General features: G+C 22.1%; 1 protein-coding gene across 2 annotated transcripts; it reads right to left on the minus strand.

Moving 5' to 3' along the window:
- Positions 1-249: 249 nt before the first annotated feature.
- LOC129607388 (apolipoprotein D) lies at positions 250-16798 on the minus strand. Of its 2 annotated transcripts, none has more exons than XM_055518374.1 (5): positions 16747-16795; positions 14972-15141; positions 1104-1258; positions 970-1042; positions 250-786 (listed from the first exon to the last, which is right to left on the minus strand). In XM_055518374.1, the coding sequence occupies exons 2-5, from the start codon at positions 15122-15124 to the stop codon at positions 514-516; spliced, it is 654 nt and encodes a 217-aa protein (XP_055374349.1). In that variant the 5' UTR covers positions 15125-15141; positions 16747-16795; the 3' UTR covers positions 250-513. The 2 variants fall into 2 exon arrangements, with proteins under 2 accessions (XP_055374349.1, XP_055374348.1); XM_055518373.1 differs by having other exon boundaries at positions 252-786; positions 16706-16798.
- Between the last annotated feature and the right edge of the window lie 9185 nt (positions 16799-25983).

The following is a 25983-nucleotide window of genomic DNA, read 5'->3' on the forward strand; positions in this document are numbered from 1 at the left end:
AATTTTCTTAAAATATTTAATTTAGAATTTTCGGTGCACAACTGAATTATCGAAATTCCCCAAATTTTTAATTTTTTAATTAATTTTTATCAATCAATTTAATTTTAATAGAATTTTTTAAGTAATTTGAATAATAAGAAGAATAAAGAATGAAAACGATTCTTATTTTTTTATATAACTTATTTAAATTGATTTTATTTTTAAATTAAAATGTATCACAGTACAAATTACATATACAAAGATTAGTTTAAGTTATAACTAAAAAAAAAATGATTTCTTTAAAAAATTTGACGATAAATCTTATAATTATACAAATTTTTTTTTTCTATAAATGTTTTTCTTTTGCCTTAAATGATATCCAATATTGTAAGAACACTACATAATTATATATTTTTTCTTTTATAAATTTTAAATTTCTTCGGTATTAAATCCAGTCTTGAGTTTTATATTAAACTTATTTTAGAATATTTCATTTTATTTTTTTATTTTTTTTTTTCAAAATAATATTTTTGTTTATAATGTTGTTGGACAATTTTTATTTTTACTAATTATTAAACGATCTGGATCTAAACCTAATTTTTTTAATGAATCATAAATTCTTTTTCTTATTTCTGCTGAAAAATCTCTATCACGTCCTAATATCCATATTTGATCAGCATGTCCAATTGGTCCAAAACTAGAACAAGACCATAATATAGCAAAATTTTCATAATCTGTATAAAGAACTTGATATCTTCCGGAGCCTGGTAGAAAACGTGCTATTATTTCAGGAAATCTTGTATTAAACTAAAAAAAAAAATGAAAGAATATTTTGAAAAAAGTGCATACATAAGAGTTTTTTCAATGATTAATAATTAAATTGTTAATTGATTTTTAAGATATTTTTTAAAAAGTATGACATTTTAACTTCAGTTAAAAATTATTAAATTTTTACATAATACAAGCATAACTAAATTTCACATTACTTACTTTAAAATCCATTATTGATGATTTACTATTTTCTGGTTTTGCATAACCAAGACTTACAGAAGGGGTTCCAGTTCTAAAACAAAAAGTATATAATTTTGAAATGATTATTAGAATATGATTAAAAATTTTTTTACAATCTATTTATTGTTTTTATTGCAACTTCCAATCTATAATATCCATCACCATAACGAAATTCTTCAGCTTCCGGTTGAAATGTTAAAGTTGTACAACCAGATGCTATTTCCGGTAAATAAAATGATCTTTCAACTTCGTACCATGAACCCAAAATCTAAAAAAAAAAAATAAATTTAAAATAACAAAAATAATTTTAATTAAATGTTTAATTAAACAACCACATTTAATAATTAAAATATCAAAGGTAAAGTTCAGATAAAAGTCCAGAAAAATTTTAATAATAATTTTAATACTATATATATATGTACATCTTGTAAAATTATTACAGATTATTTTTCTGATCTTTAACACTTGAACTCTTGATAGCCATCAAATATGCTTTTATAAATAACATAGTTTGAATAAAGTTAACAATCCAATTAGAAATCTGTTAGACTACCATTTAAATTTATTCTCAATTTGTTAAAATACTTTAAATATAAAAATTTATTTAATTTAAATGGTTATATTTTTATTGGTTAACAGTTGTATGTACTTATGTCTTATTTAATTTCGTTTGTAACAAATGCATCGCCTTATATATTGCATTATCTTTGTGCTTAAGTATTGTAGAAATGTTTAATTTTGTTACGATTCATAATTTTGCTACGATTTCTGATGTATTTTTAAAATTTTCAAATTGTTTGAACTCAAATAAAGTTTCAAAAATCCTTGAAAGTTATTTTTTTACCGTCATGTAAAACGAAAAGAAATATGTACTTGAATAGCAGATAGTTTTGAAATTATTGAATTTAGGTGGGCGAAAGAATTGTTGTTTAATTTGGTAAAAAGACTATAGTACTTCAGTATTCTGTTATTTACAGTCCGATATTTAGTCTTTATTCTGCGAAACATAAAAGTAAGAACAAGTATCCATAAATCATGGATTGGTTTTTTGTTATAATCACTAATTTTATACAAAAATGTGTAGAAATAATTTATATTGGCGCTTAAATTTAATTAGCTAATTTTGTTTTCATTTTGCTGTTGACATAATATTAGTGAAATTGTTGATTTTTTTTTTTTTTTTTGATTTTAAAGTTTTTAGTTTTATTGTTATTGTTACAACATTAATTTTCGTTATTTGTTTTTTTTTATTAATTAAATTGTATTTGTGCCATCTTCCAATACCGATTTTGATTGATAATTTAATTTAAGCAATATTTGATTTTTAAATAAATCAAATATAGTAAAAATATAATAAAAAATAAAACATGTTGTAAATAATAAAATTTAAAAAATTATTTTAATAATTTAAATACAAAACACGACAAATTCCATCAATTACGGTAAGTAAATTGTATTTAACGGTGTCGTGCCATAGATTGACCACAGAGTAACTATACAGACATTCATATTATATAGTGTATGAATAGTTATTATAAGTATGTAGTGTAAGTGTTGGAATAAATTATTATTTTTATTATGGTAACAATAAGAAGTTTTTGGACTTTTTATTAATAATTGCGTAAAACGGTAAAAAGTAAAAGTGCAATAAAATTGAATATAAGAAAAACCAGCTTTTTTAAATTATTTAAAGTATTGTGTTCGATTATAAATTTGATTATATTTTATTTAGGAAGAAAAACAAGAAATTAAATTTTCTAGCTCATCGCAAATATTAAAAAAGTTTTGTTACTATTTAAGTGAACTCAATAATTTGGAGTAACTAATAATTATGTAAGTAATGTAACAAGCGATCGAAAATTTTTTTGAAAACTTTTATAAGTTTTATTCAAATAAATTTACAAATAAATTGAATAACTAATAGAATTACCATAAATGTATTATACGTACATATATGTATGTACGTATGTATGTACATAATAAACTTAATGTTTTAATTTTTTGTTTTCTTACAATTAAAGTAAAAGTTGGTAAAACAAAATTATTTAATTTAAATTCATAAAATTATTTATAAATCTTTCGACTTTTGGAATTATAGCGATAAATTTTGAAATAAATTTCTTAATAGTTTTTATAATACATATGTATGTACATGTCACGGCTGACAGAAATACAAGCCTGAACCTTAAGAGAGAGTAACAGTTAACAGCTGTGAAATTTACATGTGTTCTTATGGGAGATATAGAGAGCCCTTTTAAACGTTATTAATCTGCCACAATTGTATTCTATGACATTTAAGGGTTCTGGGTGATAAGATAGTGATCACTAGATTGTTGTACAATTAAGAAACTCAAATTCATAAACTAAGTTTTGTATAAATGCTTCATTACTGCAATTTTAATATTAGAATTTTGAAAAATGCTTTTAATTTATTTACTTTTGAATATAAATTTCGAATGAAAGATAATTGTAGCCCCAAAATTTAGATTAAATTTCTCAGATTTCACCGAAATTTTTAAAATATTACAGTATACGCATTCTTGTACGTATGTATATATAAATATATAATAGAAACATAAATATGTTTGAATATATTTGAGTTTTATTACTATATTTAATACGCAATGTGTACAAGCACAGACATCTTTATATACATTATAGGAGTCTATGGTACAAGGTACTTAAATTTCTAACATATCTAAGAATACATATACATAATATGTAAATAAAAAAGCACACGACATTTTTTCCTAATTGAATTCAAATCGAATTTGTAATATTGTTGATTAACGGCCCATTAGAGAGAGTTGAAAAAAAAAAGACAAAACGAGAATAAAATAAAAATTAAAATTGAATAATAAATTCAAATACAATATGGGTATAAAGTAAGAAAAAATTATAAAATTTTCCTGATTTGAATTATTAATAAGTAAGCATAATTTAATTAAATTTTACCGTTATATGATAATTCGCGTACATTATTATACCAAAATCTATACTAAAATAAAATTTTGTAATGTTTGATTACACTTACCACAAAAAATCTATTTATGGCAAGTGTAATTATGTTTGATATGATAGATATTATAAATTATTTCCATAGGTGTCTCCATACCTAATATATGTAGGTATCCAGCTACAAGTAATTACTATATAAGTAATTGCAGTTTTTAAGTATATAGGTACGTACATACGAGTATGTATATTCATTTTTTATAGCATGAGAGTAAGTACAAGAAACTTGTTGAAAACATAAAATTCATTTGAAATGTGGAATTTTTTAAAATACAAAATATTCATCGTCCTACTTTATTCAGTCATTAAAAATGTGTAGCTGGGATATTTCTCCAATTTTAGGTTAAATTTTAGTATAAGCTATTATTAAAAGTTGTAATTACTGATTTCCGTATTGCTGTTACAAATAAAATGCCACTGCAATTGAATATTCGCATGTCATGTTGGATCAAATGTCATGTTGGAGGTATCACTCAAATTCTGTTAGTTGCATCACTTGACGTGATAGGTTTGGAAGTCAATTTGAAAATTTGAAATTCTATAGTGAAAACTAAAATATTTCTCAACAATATCCAATCACCTCAATTATTTTATCAATATTTTTTAATGGTCAATTAATTTAATTGTGATTTTAATGGTGAACTTATGTATGTATGTAAGTATAATGTAATTATATTTGCCAAGTGCCATGTTATATAATAATGTAAAAACTTTTTTTCTTGTTTCACTTAACTATTAAGTTAAAATTTTACGTTTTATTAAAAGATTCGGGCTTAAAAACAATAAAATTTTATAAAAATTTTAATTTTCAAGGTCAACATTTTACTTGTCAAAAAAAAAAAAAAAATTTAATTTATTCACAATATTGAGTGTTTCTTGGCAATTTTTTCGTTAATTTGCAACTCTTGTAATATTTATTTTTGTATTTGGGTATAAAAATGACCAAAAATATTTATGAATAAAAAAATGAAAGTTCTTATTTGTCACTTTCTAATTTTTATTTGACAAAAACAAATATTCTTATTTGCTTTTCGTATATTTAAAAACTTTCTTTTTGTAAATTTTCAAATAAATGGCAACTTGTTTTTATATTCACGATAAAAACCAATATCTCCGATATTTTATAAAAAAAAATTTTTTACACTCGATTGATTTTAATTCGCTTTTTGCTTACATTTATTTTATTGTGGGTAATAAGTACATTGTATGAGCTCTTAACCCAGAATACATGGACAATTCACCTGTCTAGAGCGGAAATATTCTAAGTCACAATTTGCAAAATGGTTTAGGACAGAAAATTAAAGGTCGAAATTTTATTTTAATTTAAATTCTCGGAAAACAGCATTAAACACTTGTATTAGTTTTGAATGATAATTCTATGTTCGAATAAATAAAATAAGTATGAACTGGGATTATTACGCTCGAATGACTTTTAAGTCGAACAACTTATAATACATCAATAGCGTATTAGGATCTCACATAGCTGATACTGCTTTAAATTTTTTTTGACAGAAATGGACTTAGGATAGTTCTGCTCTAAACAAGCGAATTGTATATTGAACTTTAAGTTTTTATTATATTTTATGAGATTTTTTCTATTTTTTGACTTGGAATCATATACATTATGCCTTGCATTATTGAATAAGCAACAAAATTTGAAAATCGTGCAATATGAAAGTTAGTAAATATGACATAATTTAATTATTATATAAATTTTGTCTATTGTCTCCGAGAATAATACCGCGTTATCCTGAAATTTATATAGTTTCGGGGAAATCACTCACATTATCTACAAGACGGTTCATTTATCGCTTTACATAATGCCATTTCATTATAAACTTAAATAAAAAAAAATAAAAGAAATAATTGCGGTATTATTTACAGCTTTATTGCTGGATAATATGAAGAAAAAAGTGATTGATTTTAATGAAGGCTAAACAACTTTTTCAAACCTTGGTACATAAAATATTCTACATATACGTACATACATATTTGTGTTATAAAAATGTTCTTATAAAGTTCATTTTCTAATGTTCAAACAATCAAACAAAAAGTGTGATATACAATGTAATGGAAAATGCTATTGAATTTTGCAACATAAATTTTATTATGACACTTTTTAACAGTAAGTTCCCGTTATAAAATATATGTATATGAAAAACTTTAGCCATTAATTTACAGATTTCTACAGAAAATTTAATTATGACACATTTCTACATAAGAATTTGGATGTCTACACAAAAAAAAAACATATTTCGGGTTTATATTTGAGTTGAAAATAGAACAGGAGCGATTCTCCGCGGCGAAATATCAAAACTTTTTTTATAAAATACACCAGTGGCAGCAAAATAGTTTAAATTTGTATTTCACAGCTAGCGGCTGTTGTTGTTTACCATTTTGATTCTATTTTTACACTTGCATTTACAATTTATTTTAGGAATCTTTATAAGGTAGCCTACGCAACGCGCCACGGCAACTATTTTTGACAGTTCACAATGATACACAAAATGATTGATAAGTTAACTGAAAAGTGAGTGATAAGAGCACAACGATGACACGCTCGTAATGTAATTTAACTATTTAAGAAATTTTGCAAAAACCTATTTGAATCATCATAATGGTTCGTTTTTGGGACAGTTTACTGTAATACTTTAAATTATACATATCGAATTTCGATATGTTTTTTAAATTCTTGTTTAAATATATAAAAGAATTATAAGAAAATATAAAAAAAATAAGAAAAATAATTTAATTGTGATCAAAAACAATTGAAAATCTTAAAATAATTAAAATAAAATAAAAAAAGTGGTAGACCTTGGCATTCTCTTATCTCTCCAACATATTTTTTAAGTGTTACAATTTTCTATATATTGAAGTTAAGTTAAAAACATTTTTAATTTTCATTATGTTTTAAGAATTGAGATCAATGAAAAAATCGAATGAGAACTTAAGAGTTAAAATTTGTATATACTTATGTACGTATATGTACGTTAAACATAACAGCGACATAAAGCACAAAATTTTAATTACAAATAGAGCATATTTTTCAATAATACATCTATTTTAATCAAGGTTTCTGACTAGATCATGTAAGCTCCAGCTGTATAAAACGATCTTACGATCTATATTGTGCTATAGTTCTGAAATTTGGACATTAACATAGTGTGATATGAATAATTTACGAATATTTTAAAGGAAAAGATTGAGAAGAATTTTTGGTCCAAAATTGAATGAAAACAATGAGTATGAAATACAATCAATCTGAGAATTGATTAACATAATTCAAAACGAGGATGTGGTCAACTATGTTAAATCACAAAGGTTGAGATGGCTGTGACATCTGCATCGCAAGGAGATGTCCCAAGTTTTAGACAAGTGGTCTAAAAAGGAAGTAAGTAAGATCACTTACGCAGAGATACATAGGAAGGCCAAAGTTAAAATGGAGGGCTGATGTCATAAGCGATTTAACATAGCGCAATGAAGACGAGTGGTTAATCAAGAGCTAAGGCTCACCTGGGGCTGTCATATAGGTGTATATAACGCAAGAAAAAAGTGAATATACATAGTTATTATTGCTTTTTTTTATTTTTGATTACAAATTATTTTTTGTTTAAGAGGGACTTTGCGGTAAACATTACGTCATAACTTTAAATACTAAGTATCACAGTTGTGTGAATAGTTTATAAATTGCAATTTTTTTTATATCTGCAACTAACTCAAAATTTATTTTCATTTTTTATTATACAACTAAATTGCTATCAAGCAGTTGGAAGACTCAATTTACTAATTAATTCATTTGCACATCTTTTCACAAAAAATTGCATTTCCTTGTTAAATAATTTTGCATTTTAAAAAACAAAATTTTTAAATTTTTACAATATTTGTTTTTTTTTTATGTTTTTTGTAAGTTTTATGTGTAGTTAATTTCAATTCATAATTTTCCTCTTTATTTATAATTATTATCTAATTAACACAAAAATCATCACAAAATTTGAAAAGTGTTAAATAAAATTTGAGGTGTGCCAGTATCTAAGATTCACCGATAATTGTGTAAATATTAATTTTTATAATGTGCAAATGTTTGCATATTTAATTTGGTACAAAAGCTAATTTTCATATTTAACTAATTTCTTTTAAAAATAAAAAATGATCTTAAATATGTACACATTTTTTTCTATATTCTAGTTAATTTGAATTAAACTCCATTAAATTTATGTTAGTATAATATAACTTGTGTGGTCAAATTTGTATTTTAATGGCAATTTGGTGAATTTTAATAAAAATGATTGAAATTTGAAGTAAGTTGAAATAATTTGACAATAATATATTTGTACAAAAGATGCGATAAATTGTTAAAATTTGGAATATTCTGTAAAAAATTTGAAATATTTCAGAGGATTTTTAAATGCACAAAGGAAAATCAAATAATTTTTGAGAAATCTGAAGGTTTCGAAATAATTTTGCATGAAAATTTGTTGGAAAAAGCGATTTGCTCATATTTGGATTATGGTAAATTGTAACCAGGCACATGGCAATTTTATATAAGTAGATGTCCCAAAGTATATTAAAAATTAAATTTGAATTTCACTTGAATTTATTCCTTCATTGCTTGAATTATTATGCTTTATAGTTTCAAGACACAAAAATATTAAATTTTAAAATGAAAGTTCAATCAATTAAACTATAAAATTTTAACAAAAATTGTAATACAAATATTAACAAGCATTCAATAAACTTAATTACAATAAAGTTAGTATAGGTGTATTTTAAAATATTTTAGGGGTAAATGATTGCAGAAAGACACTAAAACTTATGAATTGCTTTCTTCTTTCCGATTCAAAATAGTTGTCAACATGGTTGGGATCGTTCAATAATTTTTTACAATTAAAATAAAATTACTTTCTTCCTGATTTTTTAAAATATTTAATATTTGTTTTTCTTTTTTGGTTTTTTATAATTTTTCATTTTTTGCATATGATTTTTAATACTTTATAATATTTAAACGAATTTACAGCATGTATGTAATTTTTTTCTCTTTATAATAATTCGTATACATTTATGTAGTTTGGTAAGCGGAAATTTTTTTTCAAAAATAAAATGTTATTTATTTTATGGTGAATATAAAAATATAATATAGATTTAGTATACAAACACACACACATAAACATTATACGCATACTATTTTTTTTTTGTTGATCACTTACATATACGTTTATTATACCGATCGCATTGCATATAATAAGGAAGATCATGTAATAGCACCAAATTTCGAATGCCGAATTTCAGGCAAAAATGCCGGTTTTAATGAAAATTTATATTTCATTGGACACGTGATGAATTCGTAATATTTAGGATATATGAGACAACAAGACCCTTTATATGGACTGATTTTAAGTTTTTCATTATTTTTAAAAAAATTCTTAACGAAAGTTCGAGCTTTTTTTAGATATCAAATTCTCAGAGACCAAATTCACAGTTTTGCCCATATATACAAAGAAATTATGGGCTATTCATAATTAATTGTTGAAACAGGGGAAAAAACAAATGTCAGAGAATGTAAACCAATTATTCACTAAAGTTCAATTTTACATATTTGACTGTATCTGTAGAGAACGAATTTTACTTGCTTCCAATAAGGGAAACACTATTTTGCCGTTCCATCAACAAGAGGCTTAACAGTTCATTTTTAATTTGAAATAAATGTTTAAAAAAATTGACATTTCTTTTGAATATGTGCTGACCACATCATATTTTTTTTTCTTTGTTTATGGTTGCAATAAAGAAATTGCTATATATGTAAAACGATAAAAGAAGAGGTTGAAAGCAAAGCAAAAAATAAAATGCAATTATTATGGAATTTTCATTTTCTTTTGATCAGCTGATGACTAACTTTAATATTTTTTTACTATAATTATAGTTGTTAAAACTAAAAGAAATAGAAATATGATTTTTATGGTTTTCTTTAATATTATTGAAGACTAGACTAAAAAAGAAAGAAGTGAAAAAGAAAACGAAAATAATATGATGAAAAGAAAAGAAAGAAAATAAACTGGAAAAAATATTTTGTATTAGGTTAGTCAAACAGACACCACTTATTAAAAATAATAAAAGTTTTAATCTTTTAACATGAATTATAATAATCTAGTTGTTTGATTTGGCAAACGAAGAGTAAATGAGAAGTTTCCGGCATTATAATCATAAAAAATAAGAAAAAAAAGAATTATTTTTTAAAATTAATTTAATTAAATTTTTGTAATATTAAGACATTCGTAATTATTATAATTTTGTAAAGTTAAAATAAAAAATTAAAGATTCCTCAAGTAAGCAAATGAAAACACGTGTAAAATTGTACAAGTCAACGTGTGAATGATACCTATAATGGGGTATAATTAATATGAGTATGTTGTACATAGTACCAAAACTATTCGCTCTCGCCAACGATATGCATAGCTTGGTTTTAAGCAATTTTTTTTTGTTTCTAATTATGTGAATTTAGACATGCCCTTACAAATCGCAGTTATGCCCTTACAAAGTAAAATAATTGCAGTTTTTCGGGACACGCAAATATGCAATTTTTAGTTTTACAACTGTTTGATTGCTTATTTGTATTTTATAGGTTTATACTCAAGCGCGCCCACGAGCTACTGTATGATTCCATGAATTAAACAATCAAACAGTTGGTACTTTTTCACAAACTCATTGCAACTTTTAGTTAACGCAATCGATTTGCATTGACACATTATTGTAGTCGCTTAGATGTACACGCGCAACGATTTTACAATCAATCAGTAATTGCAAAGCTTAAAATTGCATGTCTGCCTGAACCCAAAAAACTTCAATTATTTTACTTTAGTATAGATTTGTAACATACTCAAGTAATTCCTCAACATCCGACATTTTTCAAATATGTATACTATTTGCACTGATGTTAGAGTTTGATAAGGTCTGACAGAAATACGATCTTTTTCTGGCAATAATTTTTAAAACAGTAATGGTGTAGATGGAGTTACTATTACAGCTATTATAGAAATGTTTCAAAATAAAAATTTCAAATTATTCGAATTTCAAAATTTACTGAAAATAAATTACTCCTATTATTTTTGTTCTCTTCATATTTTATGATTTAAATTTATCTAATTATATTTAAAGGGATGCTATTATAAGGTGTAGGCATGATTATTTTAAAAAAATTTCAACAGAATTTCTTCATTTCTGTGCTAATAAGAAAACTAAATATGAAAAAATAAAAAACAAAAATTTTTTTTTGCACATTTCAAAATCTATTTTTTTTTTCTTATTTTCTATTTTTCTTTCTTATTCTCTATAATTTATATTTTTATAAACTTGTCAAAACTAAAACCATCATCAGGCACCGCTAAAAACGAAAAATTGTTTATTGCATAATTTTTTGAAGTTTTTAAGTCACACATATAAAAATTGATAATTATTCGAAAATTTCAAATAATTGTGTAGTGTGTTGTCTTGTCGACTGTCATGCATCTAAACGGGGCTCTCTTTATTATTTACTTTTGACTTTGATATTTTTATTTTATAAAATTTTTTTTTTATTAAAATTATCATGAGTAGATGACAATAGAAAATTGTGTTTTTTTTTCCTTAATAGAAAATTTCGTATTAAGTGAATTAATTTAAGGTAATCGGTTGAGAAAAGAAACTGAAAATGGTATTAAGATGAGATGATGTCATTTTAATTTCAAGTAGAGATTTCAAATAATGATATTGTGTCATTTTATTTATTGCATTTTTTTAAAATGAAATGGTTAGAGGAAAAAAATGCATTCATTGCATTCAAAATTTTTATTTTTATTTTTATAATATATTCAAATTTTTGTTAAAAGAACTTGCATAAAATTTGGTAACCTAAATATAAGTATATGTAAATATGTTTATTAAAACAACAACAAACAAAAAACGAGGAGAACAATGAGAACAAAAATTATTTTAACCTCTTTTTTTTTTGTTTTTGTAGACAAGAGCATATTTTTTAGGTTATAATAACCTTGTTCTGAATTATAGTTTCTAACAATTTTGTACAAAATATTGTTGTAATTCAAATCACTATGAATTTGAAAACAAAAAAAAAAAATATTTATCCAGATTACATTTTGTATACGTGAGCAATCATGTATGTATATTAATGAATGTATGTATAGATAATTTATGCATGTGCATAAAAGAAGCATTAATCAAATTGAAAATTTTTTGTAATTTTTTGTAATTTGAGGTTTTCGAACAGAAATATGAAAAACTTTCTTTTAAATACATACATACATATGTAATTTATTTTCTATATTCTTATTGAATATTAAAAAAAAGAAAGAATATAATGTAGTTTTTAGGTTATTGGTTGTATATACATATAATCAGTAGTATTTCTAGAATTCGATTTAGAATTTAGAACTTTTGACGGCAAACAACAACTTGAATTTATGGGTGACAACTGATCCTAACGTTATTTTTTCCAAAAAACGTGAAAAATATTATGGTCCGGAGCACAAATTGCTAAAACACTGCAATTATTACACATTAAACAACTTCTTGAACGTATTCTTTGTATGTAATCAATATTTTGACAGCTACTATCTCTTGTTTACATGCGAAAACACAAAAAAAAGAGGGAATATGAATTAGCTGTAAATTTTGACTTGTAGAATTTAATATAAATTTCAATGTAATTTTGCTGAATTTATAAAGATGTAATTCAGCAGGCATAGAAAAAGCCGATTTTAAATTTTAACATTATTGTCAGAAGCTGTCATATTTTTTGAAATTTCTTGAAAACGGTAAATAATATTCGTTTAGGGATCAACATTTTCTTTATTTACATTTACATACATATGTACATATATTTTTGGTGAAAATTGTCTATCTTAATTAAATATTATAATACCAATTACAATTTAATATTGCTCAAATGACATTGAGTTTAGGTTACATTGAAATTATACCTACTCGTATTATTTTTATTAAATTATTTTTTATTTATATATTTAGTTCAAACAAGATTATAATGTAAAAATTTATTTAAATTAATCCAATTATTGAGAAAATGTATCTAGATACGAGTAATATATCGGTGCCTCTACAAACTAGTTCACTAATTTATAAAATCATGAAATGGGGTGTAAACAAATTAACCCTACAATGAGTTCAACAAAATAAAATTACTTAAGAGGCTTTGAACATATTTCATGACACATAATGATGCATACGAATTATTTTCGAGAAATAAATGGACACACATACATAATATGTGATATTTGACGTATATTTGTGTTTTTCACTTGTTTTTCCATGTGCACACACTAATGTGGATTACAGTTTTCCTATTCTTACCCAGAACTGAAAAAGTTTACAATTTTGCTTATTTACACAATATGTATATGAGTAATTGATATATGTATGTATCACAAGAGCATGATAGGGTTATTTAACCATCGTAATGAAATTTATTCAACATTCCAATAATATAAAAATTTCTCTTTATTCGCGGAAATGAAAAATAAAAATAAATTTTTTTAAATGATTCACGTGTTTTTTCTGGTCATATTCTTCTTAATTTTTTTTTGTCTTTTACTATATAGACGAACTTTAATTCCATTACCAAATTAATTTAAATAAATTCTTATAATATTAAAAACTTTTGTATATTAAATTGAATAACTGTGAGAGAAAAATAAGAGCACATGTTTCAAAACGATGCTATCATAGATTTAAGGTTATTATTTTAATGAGAGCGCATTAAAAAAATATTGTAGATCTATTTTAAGCACTTTTCCAAAAAAATTTTTGAAAAAACGTGCTTATATAAGTTTCACTCTGTCCGGTTGTCCGTCCGTCTGTGAACATGTTTACAAAACTTCTACACCCTTGAAGATAGAAAGCTGAAATTTCATATGTACATAGATTTTTACTAGAAACTTATTTCAGTAGAAGAAGATTTTTACCTATTTCCCCTACCTCTAAAAGTTGTACTACGCAAAATTTTAAAAATGTCTTTTTTTAGCTATTTATTGCAGTGAAACCATAAGTATTTTTAAAACGCAGAAAAGCAGTGGATTGTTTCTTCTACTACGGCATACCGTTTCAAGTTCAAAAACAAAATGGCCGTTAAATTTTACCGTTATCTATTAGACTCCAGGTTCTAAATATTTTCACTTGTTGAACGGAAAAGTGCTACAATACAAACTATTGGTTTGATTCAACTTTATTAAAATATGCGTCACACTTAATTTTTTCACATTCATATTTAATTTAAAATATTCAAATTTTTGGATTGTAACAAAAAGAGTAGTAAAATATAATTAATTATATAAGTATAATAAATATGGCGATTTGAGAACTCACTTTAATATTTAAATTTGCAAAATAAACTAATAAATATTTTTTTATTATGAATTTTTATTTTATATAGCCATTCCCATTTATTCTTTATTTAAAAAGTTAATAATTTTTTATTTTTCTTTTGTATAGCTATATAATTTTTGGCAATAATTTTAATCTCATTCCATTTTTTCGTTTTTTTTTTTAGTTTTGGAGGACTTTCGCATTATATTATGGTTTTGTATATATGAGTTTCTGTTAAAGAGAAGGTCATGGCTTCCGGCAACAAAAATTGTACAATGGTATTATAAAATATGAATAAATTTTTAATATTTAAATAAAATTATTGAGGTTTCTGGGATTATTAAAATCGATTTATATAATTTCAACATTTCTTCAAATTTAAATTAAATGGAAGTAATAATTTTTCATTATAAAATAAAGTAAATTATTACAATTTTATTTCCATTTAATTATTATAAACTCACCTTGATCATTTTTATCTTTGATTCTAATTTTAATTGAAATATTTTTAAAATATACAATAATAATAAATTAATTAAAAATAAAATTATATGCTTATTTTAATTTTATAAAATATTTATTAAATTTTTCTATTTACCTTTGTCATATTAAATTTCGGCATTGATGGATATTTTGGACATCTTCCAAATCCATAACCATTTATAATATTGAAATTAATTAATAATAGAAATAGTGTTAAGAAAATTTCTTTTTTATTTAAAATTAATTCCATAATTTTTATTTTTAACATTAAAACTCTTTTTGAATCTACATAGAAGAAATATAAATGTAATTAATAAATTTTTTAATTCAAGTTTTTGTAATTTCTTTGTAATTTTATTTTTTTTGATAATTTTAAATAATATTCGAAAATAATTGAATTTTAAGAATTAAAATTAAAAAAATTGCAACTTGTACATTTTGGTTACGAAATTTATGAATTAAAATTAAAAAATTTTTAATTTTTTTCAAAAAAATAAAATATTAGAAACTTTACAAATGTAAAATACTTAAGAAAAAATTAAAATATTTGTGTTATTGTTACATAAAAATGTTGAAAAACTTGTAAAGTATGTTATTTATGTTATATTATTAAATTCTGTGGTTATAAGCAAAAACTAATTAAATACGGTTTGGTAATGTTCTTTAATTTGCTATATGATTTCGAATTTCTTGAAATTTTAATTGTATTAAATAATATTGTAAATTTTATCACGATACCGTACATAATATTCTTGTTTAGTTTGGTTTACATATTATGTTCCCGCAAGTATTGCCTTAAAAGTCATGAAAAATTGTGAGTGATAAAAAATTTTTTAGCTTTCATACTAAGCCGAATTCGATCATTCATTTTTTTTGAAAATTCATTTAAATTGGAATTCTTTATAATATTTAAGCTTTTAAATTCTTTAGATATGAGAATATATAAAAAAACTAAAATTGTTATTTTATAAAATTGTAATTTTGAACGTATTTTACTCAATTATCTTAAAGCATTTTTGATAAGGAATTAAAAGGTTTTAATGTAAAAGTAATTTTGTTTTAAAATATAATAAATTTTTTTTCTATTCAATTAATGTTGAATATATTATAGAAGAAAGTGGACTACATAGAAATAATATATTGCATACGCACTAAAACTCGAAAATATCAAACAATGCTATAATTTTGATCATGTTTGGGAAGAATTCATTTGTTGACTTCAAAATTATAGCGCATGTTGGATGTGTAATTGTACTGTTTCTTAAATGAGGTAGGTATATATGTATATAAACTGTCACAATCACTTTATGAAGAAGTTTATAAAACTCAACATTATTATGACGTATTATGTATAGACATAATAACGTCAAATATGTCTGCAATTGCATTATAAAATTTTAAATATTTTATTTAAAAAATCATAAAATCAAAAAAAAAATCTGAAAATGCCATTCACAATAATTTTATTTAAATTTTTTGTTAAAATTTTAAAATTTTGCTATTAAATAATTCTCGTTATCAATAAAAAATGCTTTCAATTTAATAATTACGCAAGATTAATGCACAAGAATGTGCATTGAAAATATTTTTGTTTATTTTTTTTTTCTATTTTATTTACAATATTCTCTTTGTTTTTGTTTTGCCAATAAACGTGATTTTTTTTTCCCGAATAACCAAACCACTTTCAAAACACAAGCGTGTATATATAAGATTACTGGCACAACAACTTTATATTTTATTAGTGTTAAAAAATGTGTAACCCTTAAAAAAATGCAGCTGTTGCAATTAAATAATATAATGAAAAAACAAACAACAAAAAAAAAAAGGAAATAAACAAAATTGTATTTACAAAATCACAAAATAGAAAAAAAAAGAAAAATAAAATTAAACCGGTAATAAAAGTCCGTAACGATTTCCGTTTGTTTATACCTTAACGTTCGTTTTCAAACTAAATAAATTTTTCAAAAAATTTTCATTTTTGGTTAACATTTAAAAGTTACAAATATACCAATAAGAATAACACAGACGACAGTATACATACATATAGGTAGGCAAATATAATGTAGAGATGTGTGTAATAAAAATTAAAGTTAGAGAAAAATGAGGGGTTAAATAAAGAAACATTATAGAAAAATGTTAGTTATAGCTGACATTTAAACAGGTGAAAAAATGTTATACAAAGAGTGAGAACGAAAAATAACTAAAAGCATAAGACATAAAATTATAATTTCTGAATTTCTGATATCTTTAGGGTATATATATATGCAGTTATTACATATGAGTTATTCAACGACTATACGCCTGACTAAGAGAGCGTTTACACTCTCATGTCGCTCTATATATTATGAACTTTCAAATCATTTTAATTTGTGACGCCAGTGGTTTTTTAAAGTTTTTTTTTAAAGTGGCATGAGTTTTCATTAATGAAAACATTTCAAATAATTATCATAAATATTCTCTGGAAAATAAAATTACTCCTCCCCTTCCCACCGCCGGGGTGCGTGGAGGGCCGCACCCGCTCGAGATTCACCGCCCTATATATTATACTCTGAATTGTCATAAATGTTTTATTAACAATTTTTATTAATATTACATTTTGTTTTTAAATATAAATTTAATGAAATTTTGTAATAATTTCAAATTTTAATACATTCTAAATAGAAAACAAGAATCATAATGGTTAATTTAATTTTATAGAGTTGTTGGTGTGTATAAAGAAAGTATGCATGTATACATATATAATAAATATACATATATTATGCCACCATGCCACTAATATCATTTCGGAATAGTGACATCTATCAACTGATAGATTGAACATCTTGTTTTAAATATTACCGTACACAGTTTGAGACTCACTATAAATTTTAAAAATATTGGAATGAAATTATTCGTTAAATTATTTTGAGAGTTTGTGATTCTTTTTATTAAATTAATTTTTTTATTTTGTTTTTATTTCCAGTACATTACGGCTGTTTAAAATGTATTTTTATTCCAACTTCGTAAATAATTATGAAAACCATCTATTAATGGAAACAATATCGAAAAGAATAATTAAATTTTAAGAACACGAATAAGTCAAATGTCAGTCATTATCACAAATAAATTCGAAATTGAGAAAAAAACACTTAGTATAAGTGCTACAATCAAGTGAGTATCAAGTATTTTGGAATACTTTATATATTATATAACTTATGTAGCTATACTACATAAGTATTTTAAATTCTACAAAACGTTAACACTAGAATTCAATTCGCCATAAGAATTTTACTGTTAACTTAAATTAAAATAATAGTGTTCTCATTATTGTTTATTTATTATTGAGTAGTAGCTGTTAATAGAATTTAGTAGTAGCTGTTTCATTAAAACAAAAAAAAAGGAATAAATTGTGAAGTGAATAAGAAAAGAAAAAAATATAAAATCTACAATATAATTTTAATTAATAAAAGCTATGAATTTTAATTTAATAAAAAAATATTATAATATTATAGTAATGGTGGTCAAAAGAAACCATAAGGCCTTGACATGTTTGAAATTTAAAATTTGGCTCACCTACATGAAAAAGTAATTTCGAAAAACAATTTTTCATTTATCACCACTAGATGGCTTTATAATTTTAAATTATAAAAATGGAAATGTCAAATCATTTACACTTGAATAATTCTCCTTGTATATAATAAGATTGGTTCAGAGTTTATCATTTCTAACTGCTCTCTCTATATTGGGACTGCTCCCTAGAAGTACATGAATATTGTAAGTGACATAAACCATATTTTAGTGTCTTCTTTTTTTTTTACCTTTTTTTCTTTATTTTCATGAAATTTTCATACAAATTACATATATATATATGATTTTACTAATTTATTTAATTAAATTTACTTTTTTTTTTCTCACTTTAATTTTCATTGTTTTATTCATTACAGTTTTTATATATTTATAAATTATTTAAAATACAAGTATAGTTGTTTATTATATAATTAAATTTTTTTTTCAGATTTTATAAATGGGTTGTTGCACATCTTTAAGAAATGTTTTTTTTTTTTTTGTTATAATTAATTTTATTATTTTTTATAAGTAAATTTTAAATTTTTATTTTTCCTCTTTTTGTTTTTAAATTACACATAAATTTTATATATTTTCATCTTAATTGATATTTATTTTTTAAATTATATTTATTTTTATAATATTATTTACTTGACTTATAATTATCAAAGGAAAACAAAAAAAAAAAAAAAAACAAAAATTTTATTTTCTTTACATTTAATTTTTTAATATTAAATTTTTTAATTTTGTTTTTGTCTTATATAAATTTGTTATACATATTACGTTTTAATTATAAAATTAAGATGGTCGTTGTGCTTATTATTTCTGTTTTTATAATTTTATGTCTTTTGTATTTTTGTTTCATATTTGTTTTTTTTTTTTTTTTTTAAATATTATAAACTCTATTATATTATGTATATTTGGTTCTAAAATAAATAATTCAACTTAAACTTCTATTTTGAATGTTATTATATGATGGACGAAATTGGGGTTAGAATTATAAAGTTGATCATACCATATTTTATGAAATTTTAAAAATAATTTAAAGTTAGCTCTATTTTGAATTGAATCTGATAAAATAAATAAAATTTTTGAGAATAAAATCACAAGATTTATGATTGTGAATTTTATTGTATTACACCAAGTATATAATAATTAAATAGTAAAGATCAGGGTTAAATTTTATTCGAAAATAATTAAAAAAAAAAAAAGAAAATGTGTTAATTTTCCAATTATACCATCAATTCTGCAAATTGTCACTGGAAAATGTCAATTTTAATTCACAGTTTTTATTCTTATTTTTTTGACAGCAAAATTTATTTATTGACAGAGAATACAACATTAATTATATTCATTAACAAAAATGTTTTCACAGATGTCACTGCAATAGATTTTTTTGCTTTATATTTTATATTTTTAAAGATTTTATTTTTTATTATTTAAATAATTTTTTTAGTTTTTTAAATTTTTAAAAAGTATATAAAAATGTTTTTTTTTTTTAAGTAAATTGTTTGTTTGTTTTTTTTTTTTGTTCATTTGTCTTAAGTGTTTGTCTTAATCTTTAATTTGGCAGTGTATAAAGATATAAATTTCAATTTTTGTTTTCATTTTTAAATATTTAATTTAATTTTTCATTAATTCGATTTCACTTTTTTTAATTTATTTTTTGATTATTTTAGTAATTTATGTTTTTTTTTTGTTTATTTTGTAAAATTATGTTTTAATAATATACGAAAATCGGAAAAATACGATATTAATTACTAACTAATTGATCTTAATTTTGAAATATTTTATAATATATAGATATATCAATTAAGTATAACATAATTAATGAAAATTTTTTATATATAAATTTTAATTAATACTTCTTCATTGGAATTAAAACAATTATAGAATTAATGAGTTTGTGTTATAGAAAATGAAAAATCCGATATTACAAATACGATAAAACAAATATAAATATATTAATACAAATATATATCAATAAAAAAACACTTTATTTATAGTGGTGTATAACAGTTTAGAACATTTCAATTTATACCAGTTTACTTAAGGGATATTTCCACAAGATACTCGATACTATCAGAAGAATAGGTTTCACGGGAGTGGTTTATGGGTGATAGATAGAAGGAGGACACAATAGTTACACATCTTAGGTCGTAATTCATTGTTGTATTATGCCTAATATAACATAATACACTATAAGGGCTTTAGAAGAAAGAAATAATAAAAATAGTGTTATACTTATTCCTGTAGATGGCTTCATATTTTTATGTAAGTATATTATGTAGAAAATAAATATGAAATTTTTGATAGGTTCGTTTTTACTCTTTTTAAACAAAATTACGATACTATTGTTTACCGTTATATTTATGAACCATCCTTAAATCACGGCTAATCTAAAATTTCACTTAATTAAATTAGTTTTTTTTTATAATATATCGTACTTCGTAAGTTTTGACATTTGACAAGAGTGCCATTGACGTTTAAATAATTTTCATTTTTTTTTCTCAATTTTTCAATTTTATATTGAAAATTAAATTAAAATAAGAAGAGAATAATATCCGGTATTTTTGATAGCTGAAATGATCTTCCATATATTTACCTACAGAGTGTATAAAAATTCATAGTTTACATTTTAACTATTTTTAAAGTTTTGAATTTTTTTAATGAAGAAGTATTTATTTATATTTATAATTATTAAAGATTTCTACATTTTATTTATATATATTTTTTTATTTTTTAAATTTAAACTAAAACTACTCAAACAATAATAATTGATAATATAACAATAAATACAGATTTTTTTTTACATACATATTGTAATATTAATTTTTAATATAATTATATAGAATTAAAAATGAATAATCAATTTTTTTTTTTGTTTTAACAATTTTAATTAGAGAAATGAAAAGAAAAAATTTAAAATATTTTTTGTTTTCATTTGAATTTTAATTAATAAATTAATTTTTTTTTTGTTTTTAAATATTAGAAAAAATTTTCTCTAAATATAAAGAATTTATCAAGATTTTTTGTTTTCTTGTTTTTTTAAGGTACAATTATAGAACAATTTCGATTTCGATTTGATTAAATTATTTGATTTTTAATTGTTTTAAAAAATTTTTGTTAATTCTATATAATATCTATCAGGCCACCGCCACCAAGCTGAAAATAAAAAATTTATCCAAATTGCATCCAGCCTCGTAAAGTAGAGTTTAAATTTGGTGCAAATAACATACAACTTATATTGCATTTTATAATTGTTAAATTATATTTCATTTAAAAAAATATACGTTCTGTAGCTGCTGAACTATTCGGTAGAGATTTAAGTTTCATCATGAAAACTGACAAATTTTAAAAAAATATGTTGTACAACCGATGCATTTTCTGTTACACCTAGCTTACACCAAAATGTTTTCGGTACGTTCCTGTCTTAATGGTCTCGATTTGAATACTTTGAATACAGCAAATAAAAATTTTTTGAAAATAAAGCAATTCCATTTTTCAAATGTATTCAATCGACAAAAATTATTACTTAAAATCATCAGTACTTAGAGATAATTTTCAACACCCCTAGCATTTTTCATACAAATTTGTAAATTTCTTTGTTGATTTCTTTTCTCAGAGAGTAAGAGCTTGGGTGGCATGACAGATACGACATTAGTTTTTGTTTTAAATTTAATTTTTATATTTTATATTGATTATATTAATTTTTTGTTTTTTTTTTTTTAATATTTTATTTATTAAGTATAATTATATAAGATATATTTTCACTAGGAAAGACATTTATTAATTTAATTATCCTTTTGTTGTTGTTTTTTTTTTCACTGTATTTTATATTAATTATAATTATATAAGTGTTTCAAAAAAATTTAATATTTTATTTTTTTTAATTACAATTATTTTATTATTATTTTAGTGATTATTGCTAATATCTATAATTATTTTATTTGATTTTTTTTTTGTTTTGTATCGTGTGTGTTTTTCATTTTAATATTTTTGGTATGAAAAATTTGAAATTCTTAATTTTATTTTTATATATAGCAGCAGTTTTTCTTGAATATTAAACTAATTTTTATATATATTATTTGAATATATATTATTTATGTATATATATTGGTATATATATCTATATATATAATATAAATATTAGTTTAAGAAAAATATATATGTATGTATATATAGGTAGGTATATATAATAATATTATTTTGGTGATTTTGGTTATTTTATTTTTTAATTAATGAATTTTGGTCACACATTTTTGTTCGTTTGTAATTAAGAAATGAAACATAAATTTCATGTAATTTTCATATTAAATATTGTGAAAAGTTGAAATTTTTTCATAATTTTAGAGATTTAATATAATTTATAATAACTTAATTATTAGCATTCTGGTTAATGATTTTTAAACAAATATGCTTTCCAAATGTTTATCGATCCTTAAAAAACGCATATTTTGAGTTAGTACATTAGCTTTTTTTACAACAGTACAATATTTATATAATGAACTATTTAATGATAATGTGACAATACTGTGTCATTACATACGTCATATAATACGTTATATCAAGCTACTATATATATATATATATATATATATTTATATGTATATATAAATATATATATATATTATTTATATATATGTATATATATATATATATTAAATATACATATATATTATTATATACTTTATATACTATATATATATATGCAAATATACGTATTTATATATATATATATATATATATAAATATATATGTATATATATATACTATATATATATATGCAAATATATATATATCGTATATATATATATATATATATATATATATAATGTTTATCGATCCTTAAAAAACGTATTATTATATACTATATATATATATGAAAATATATATATATCGTATATATATATATATTTATATATATATATATATATATATATATATATAATATATATATAAATTATACATACATATATATATATATATATTTATAAATATATATATATATATATATATATATATATATATGTATATATTTATATATTATAATAAAACATTGATGTGAATTAAAAAATTTTAAATTTTAAATATATGTAACTTAATGAGGTGAAATTGGTTCCATAATAATGTTGAATTCATTAATATAGAAAAATTTACAATTGACGTTTTTATTCTAAATCAAAAATTCTCCATAGTTTCACTATATGGAATCACATAACTTTTGATATAATAATAGCATATTATATTAAGAATAAATTAATATTTTAAGCTATTCTGCTGGGACTATATACACAATATTTAGCAGCATGGCTTTTCTCCCTGAATAGAGGACTACATCGACCCATAGTATCTGTTGTGATACTTATTACTACCTACATTAACGCTATATGTAAGATATTAACAAATTGCAGTATAGCAGCCACATTAAGTCGCAAGACTTCGATTGGGGTCAAAAAAACCAATTCCGAAACATCCTAACAGAACGATTGCTCTACTCGTTAAATTATAAAATTTGATCACATTTATGTATCAATGGTCATACACCGGTTTATCTAATTAGATTAATATTGTAATTCTAATTCTTCAATGTAGATGTGTATATAAATAATTATAACAGTTTAGTGCAGTAAAAAAGAGACAAAATATTCTTCGATCATTTCAACTTTTCATTTTTCAAATGTTTTTGTTTTTTGGTTCACATTTTTCATTTTCATTTGTTTCATTTCCAATCTTTTTTATATTTTTCGGTGGTTTACACTTTTATATTAAATTATTTGAAATTTTAGAGGTTATGGTTTTCGTATATTTTTTTTTTTGCATTTTTATTATAAATATTCTTTTTCTGTTATAATAATAATAATATTGTATATAGTCTTATTATAATTAAATTCTATTTTATATTTTTTAATTTTCTAAATACAATATTGAATGTTGTAAATGTTTAGAAATTTTATGCTAGTTCTAAAAATAAAATTTTATAAAATAAACTGAAAAACTGAAAAGAAATTGAAAAAAAAAAATGAAAAAATAAAAAGTCATAAATGAATGTGTTGTTTTTTTTTCTTTAATTTTATTTTATACTTTTTGATTTTTTTTTATTAAATAATGTAATTTTTTGTTTTGTTTTTGTTTTTTCTATTTCAATTTTAATATACATATATATATATATTAAATATATTTTGTTTTATTATAGATAATTTATAAATTTTTTAAGCTTAATGGAATTACAATAATAATATAATAAATGTATTATAAATGAAATTAAATGAAATAATTATTAAAATATAAAGTAATACAAATATTTTATAGAATTACAAAAAAAAAAATTAATATATTCGAAATTATTTAAATTAATAAGAAATTAATATAAAAAAATTTTCAATTTAATTGTACCTTCCATATTTTTCAAATTAACTTTGAAATATTGTTATAATTGAAATCTTATTCCATTCCCTCTCACAGGGAAGAGTGATAGTGCGCAAAATATTTTATGACAATGATCATTATGACAAAAGAATGAGAGTTTCATTCACACTCTTCAGAGTAAACAGTATAGAGTAAATACAAAGTGTTGTCAAATAATTTTCACTTTTTCAATTTAAAAGAAATTTAAATAATTTTGATTTACTACTTTTACCATTACGGTATGAAAAAACTCCATACTTTTTATACCTATTAAAATTAAGCCATTTAATTAAGCCTAGAAATATATTAATCAAATTTTGAACATCACTGCGTACTGAATATACAGTTTTATGTTAAAGACACGGGAATCAAAACCTTATTTGTATAATTCAATTTTTTTTTAACACAATTAAAAATAAGCAAAACAAATAACATCACTTAGGTAACAAACGTGACCATCAGTAGCTATAACTAACATCGTCATCATTTATAGGATGAAATGGGAGGGGAAAGGTAAAAAGGGAGTCAAAGATAATATTATTAGAAAAAATTTAAGATTAATTGATATAAATTAAGAAATAAACAGTTAAAATCAAACGTACACAACTATACTGTACGGTGAGTGAATAGAAAACGTCACACAAATTGAGAATTAATTAAATAAAATAAATGCTACCGTAAAGTTCGACTTTAAGCACTACTTTACTTAATGTTCGTACAAAAAACAGACGAATACAAGTTAATTTCTCGAAACAGATGCGTCACCAGTTCATGCATTCCATAGTCCGTAGTATGACTTGACACATTGAAAACTTCGATCGATCTTAAGTTACTGCGATTCTCTCAGTAAGAAATTTGAACAAATAAAATCGGGGGAAACCACGTCTCCCACCACAAGTTGATGAATGAAAACTATATTGGAAATTAATCCACGACAATGGAGCATCTACGCTCCATTCAAGTGTTTTTTAGTGTTAAGATTTCCTCCATTATTCAAATATTCCAATTATTTGAAATAAAGTTAATTATGAAAAAAAAAATTGAATTCATTGAAAATTTTTTATATTAATTTTTCTTTTTTTTTAGAATTTGTTGTTAAAAATTAAAATAATTTGAAAATAATTAATTTTTTATATAAAATAAATTTTATAATTAAAAAAAAAAATGGACATAAAT

The sequence above is a fragment of the Condylostylus longicornis genome, unplaced genomic scaffold, assembly GCF_029603195.1.
Source record: "Condylostylus longicornis isolate FDR11 unplaced genomic scaffold, ASM2960319v2 ptg000027l, whole genome shotgun sequence".
Taxonomy (NCBI): Eukaryota; Metazoa; Arthropoda; class Insecta; order Diptera; family Dolichopodidae; genus Condylostylus; species Condylostylus longicornis.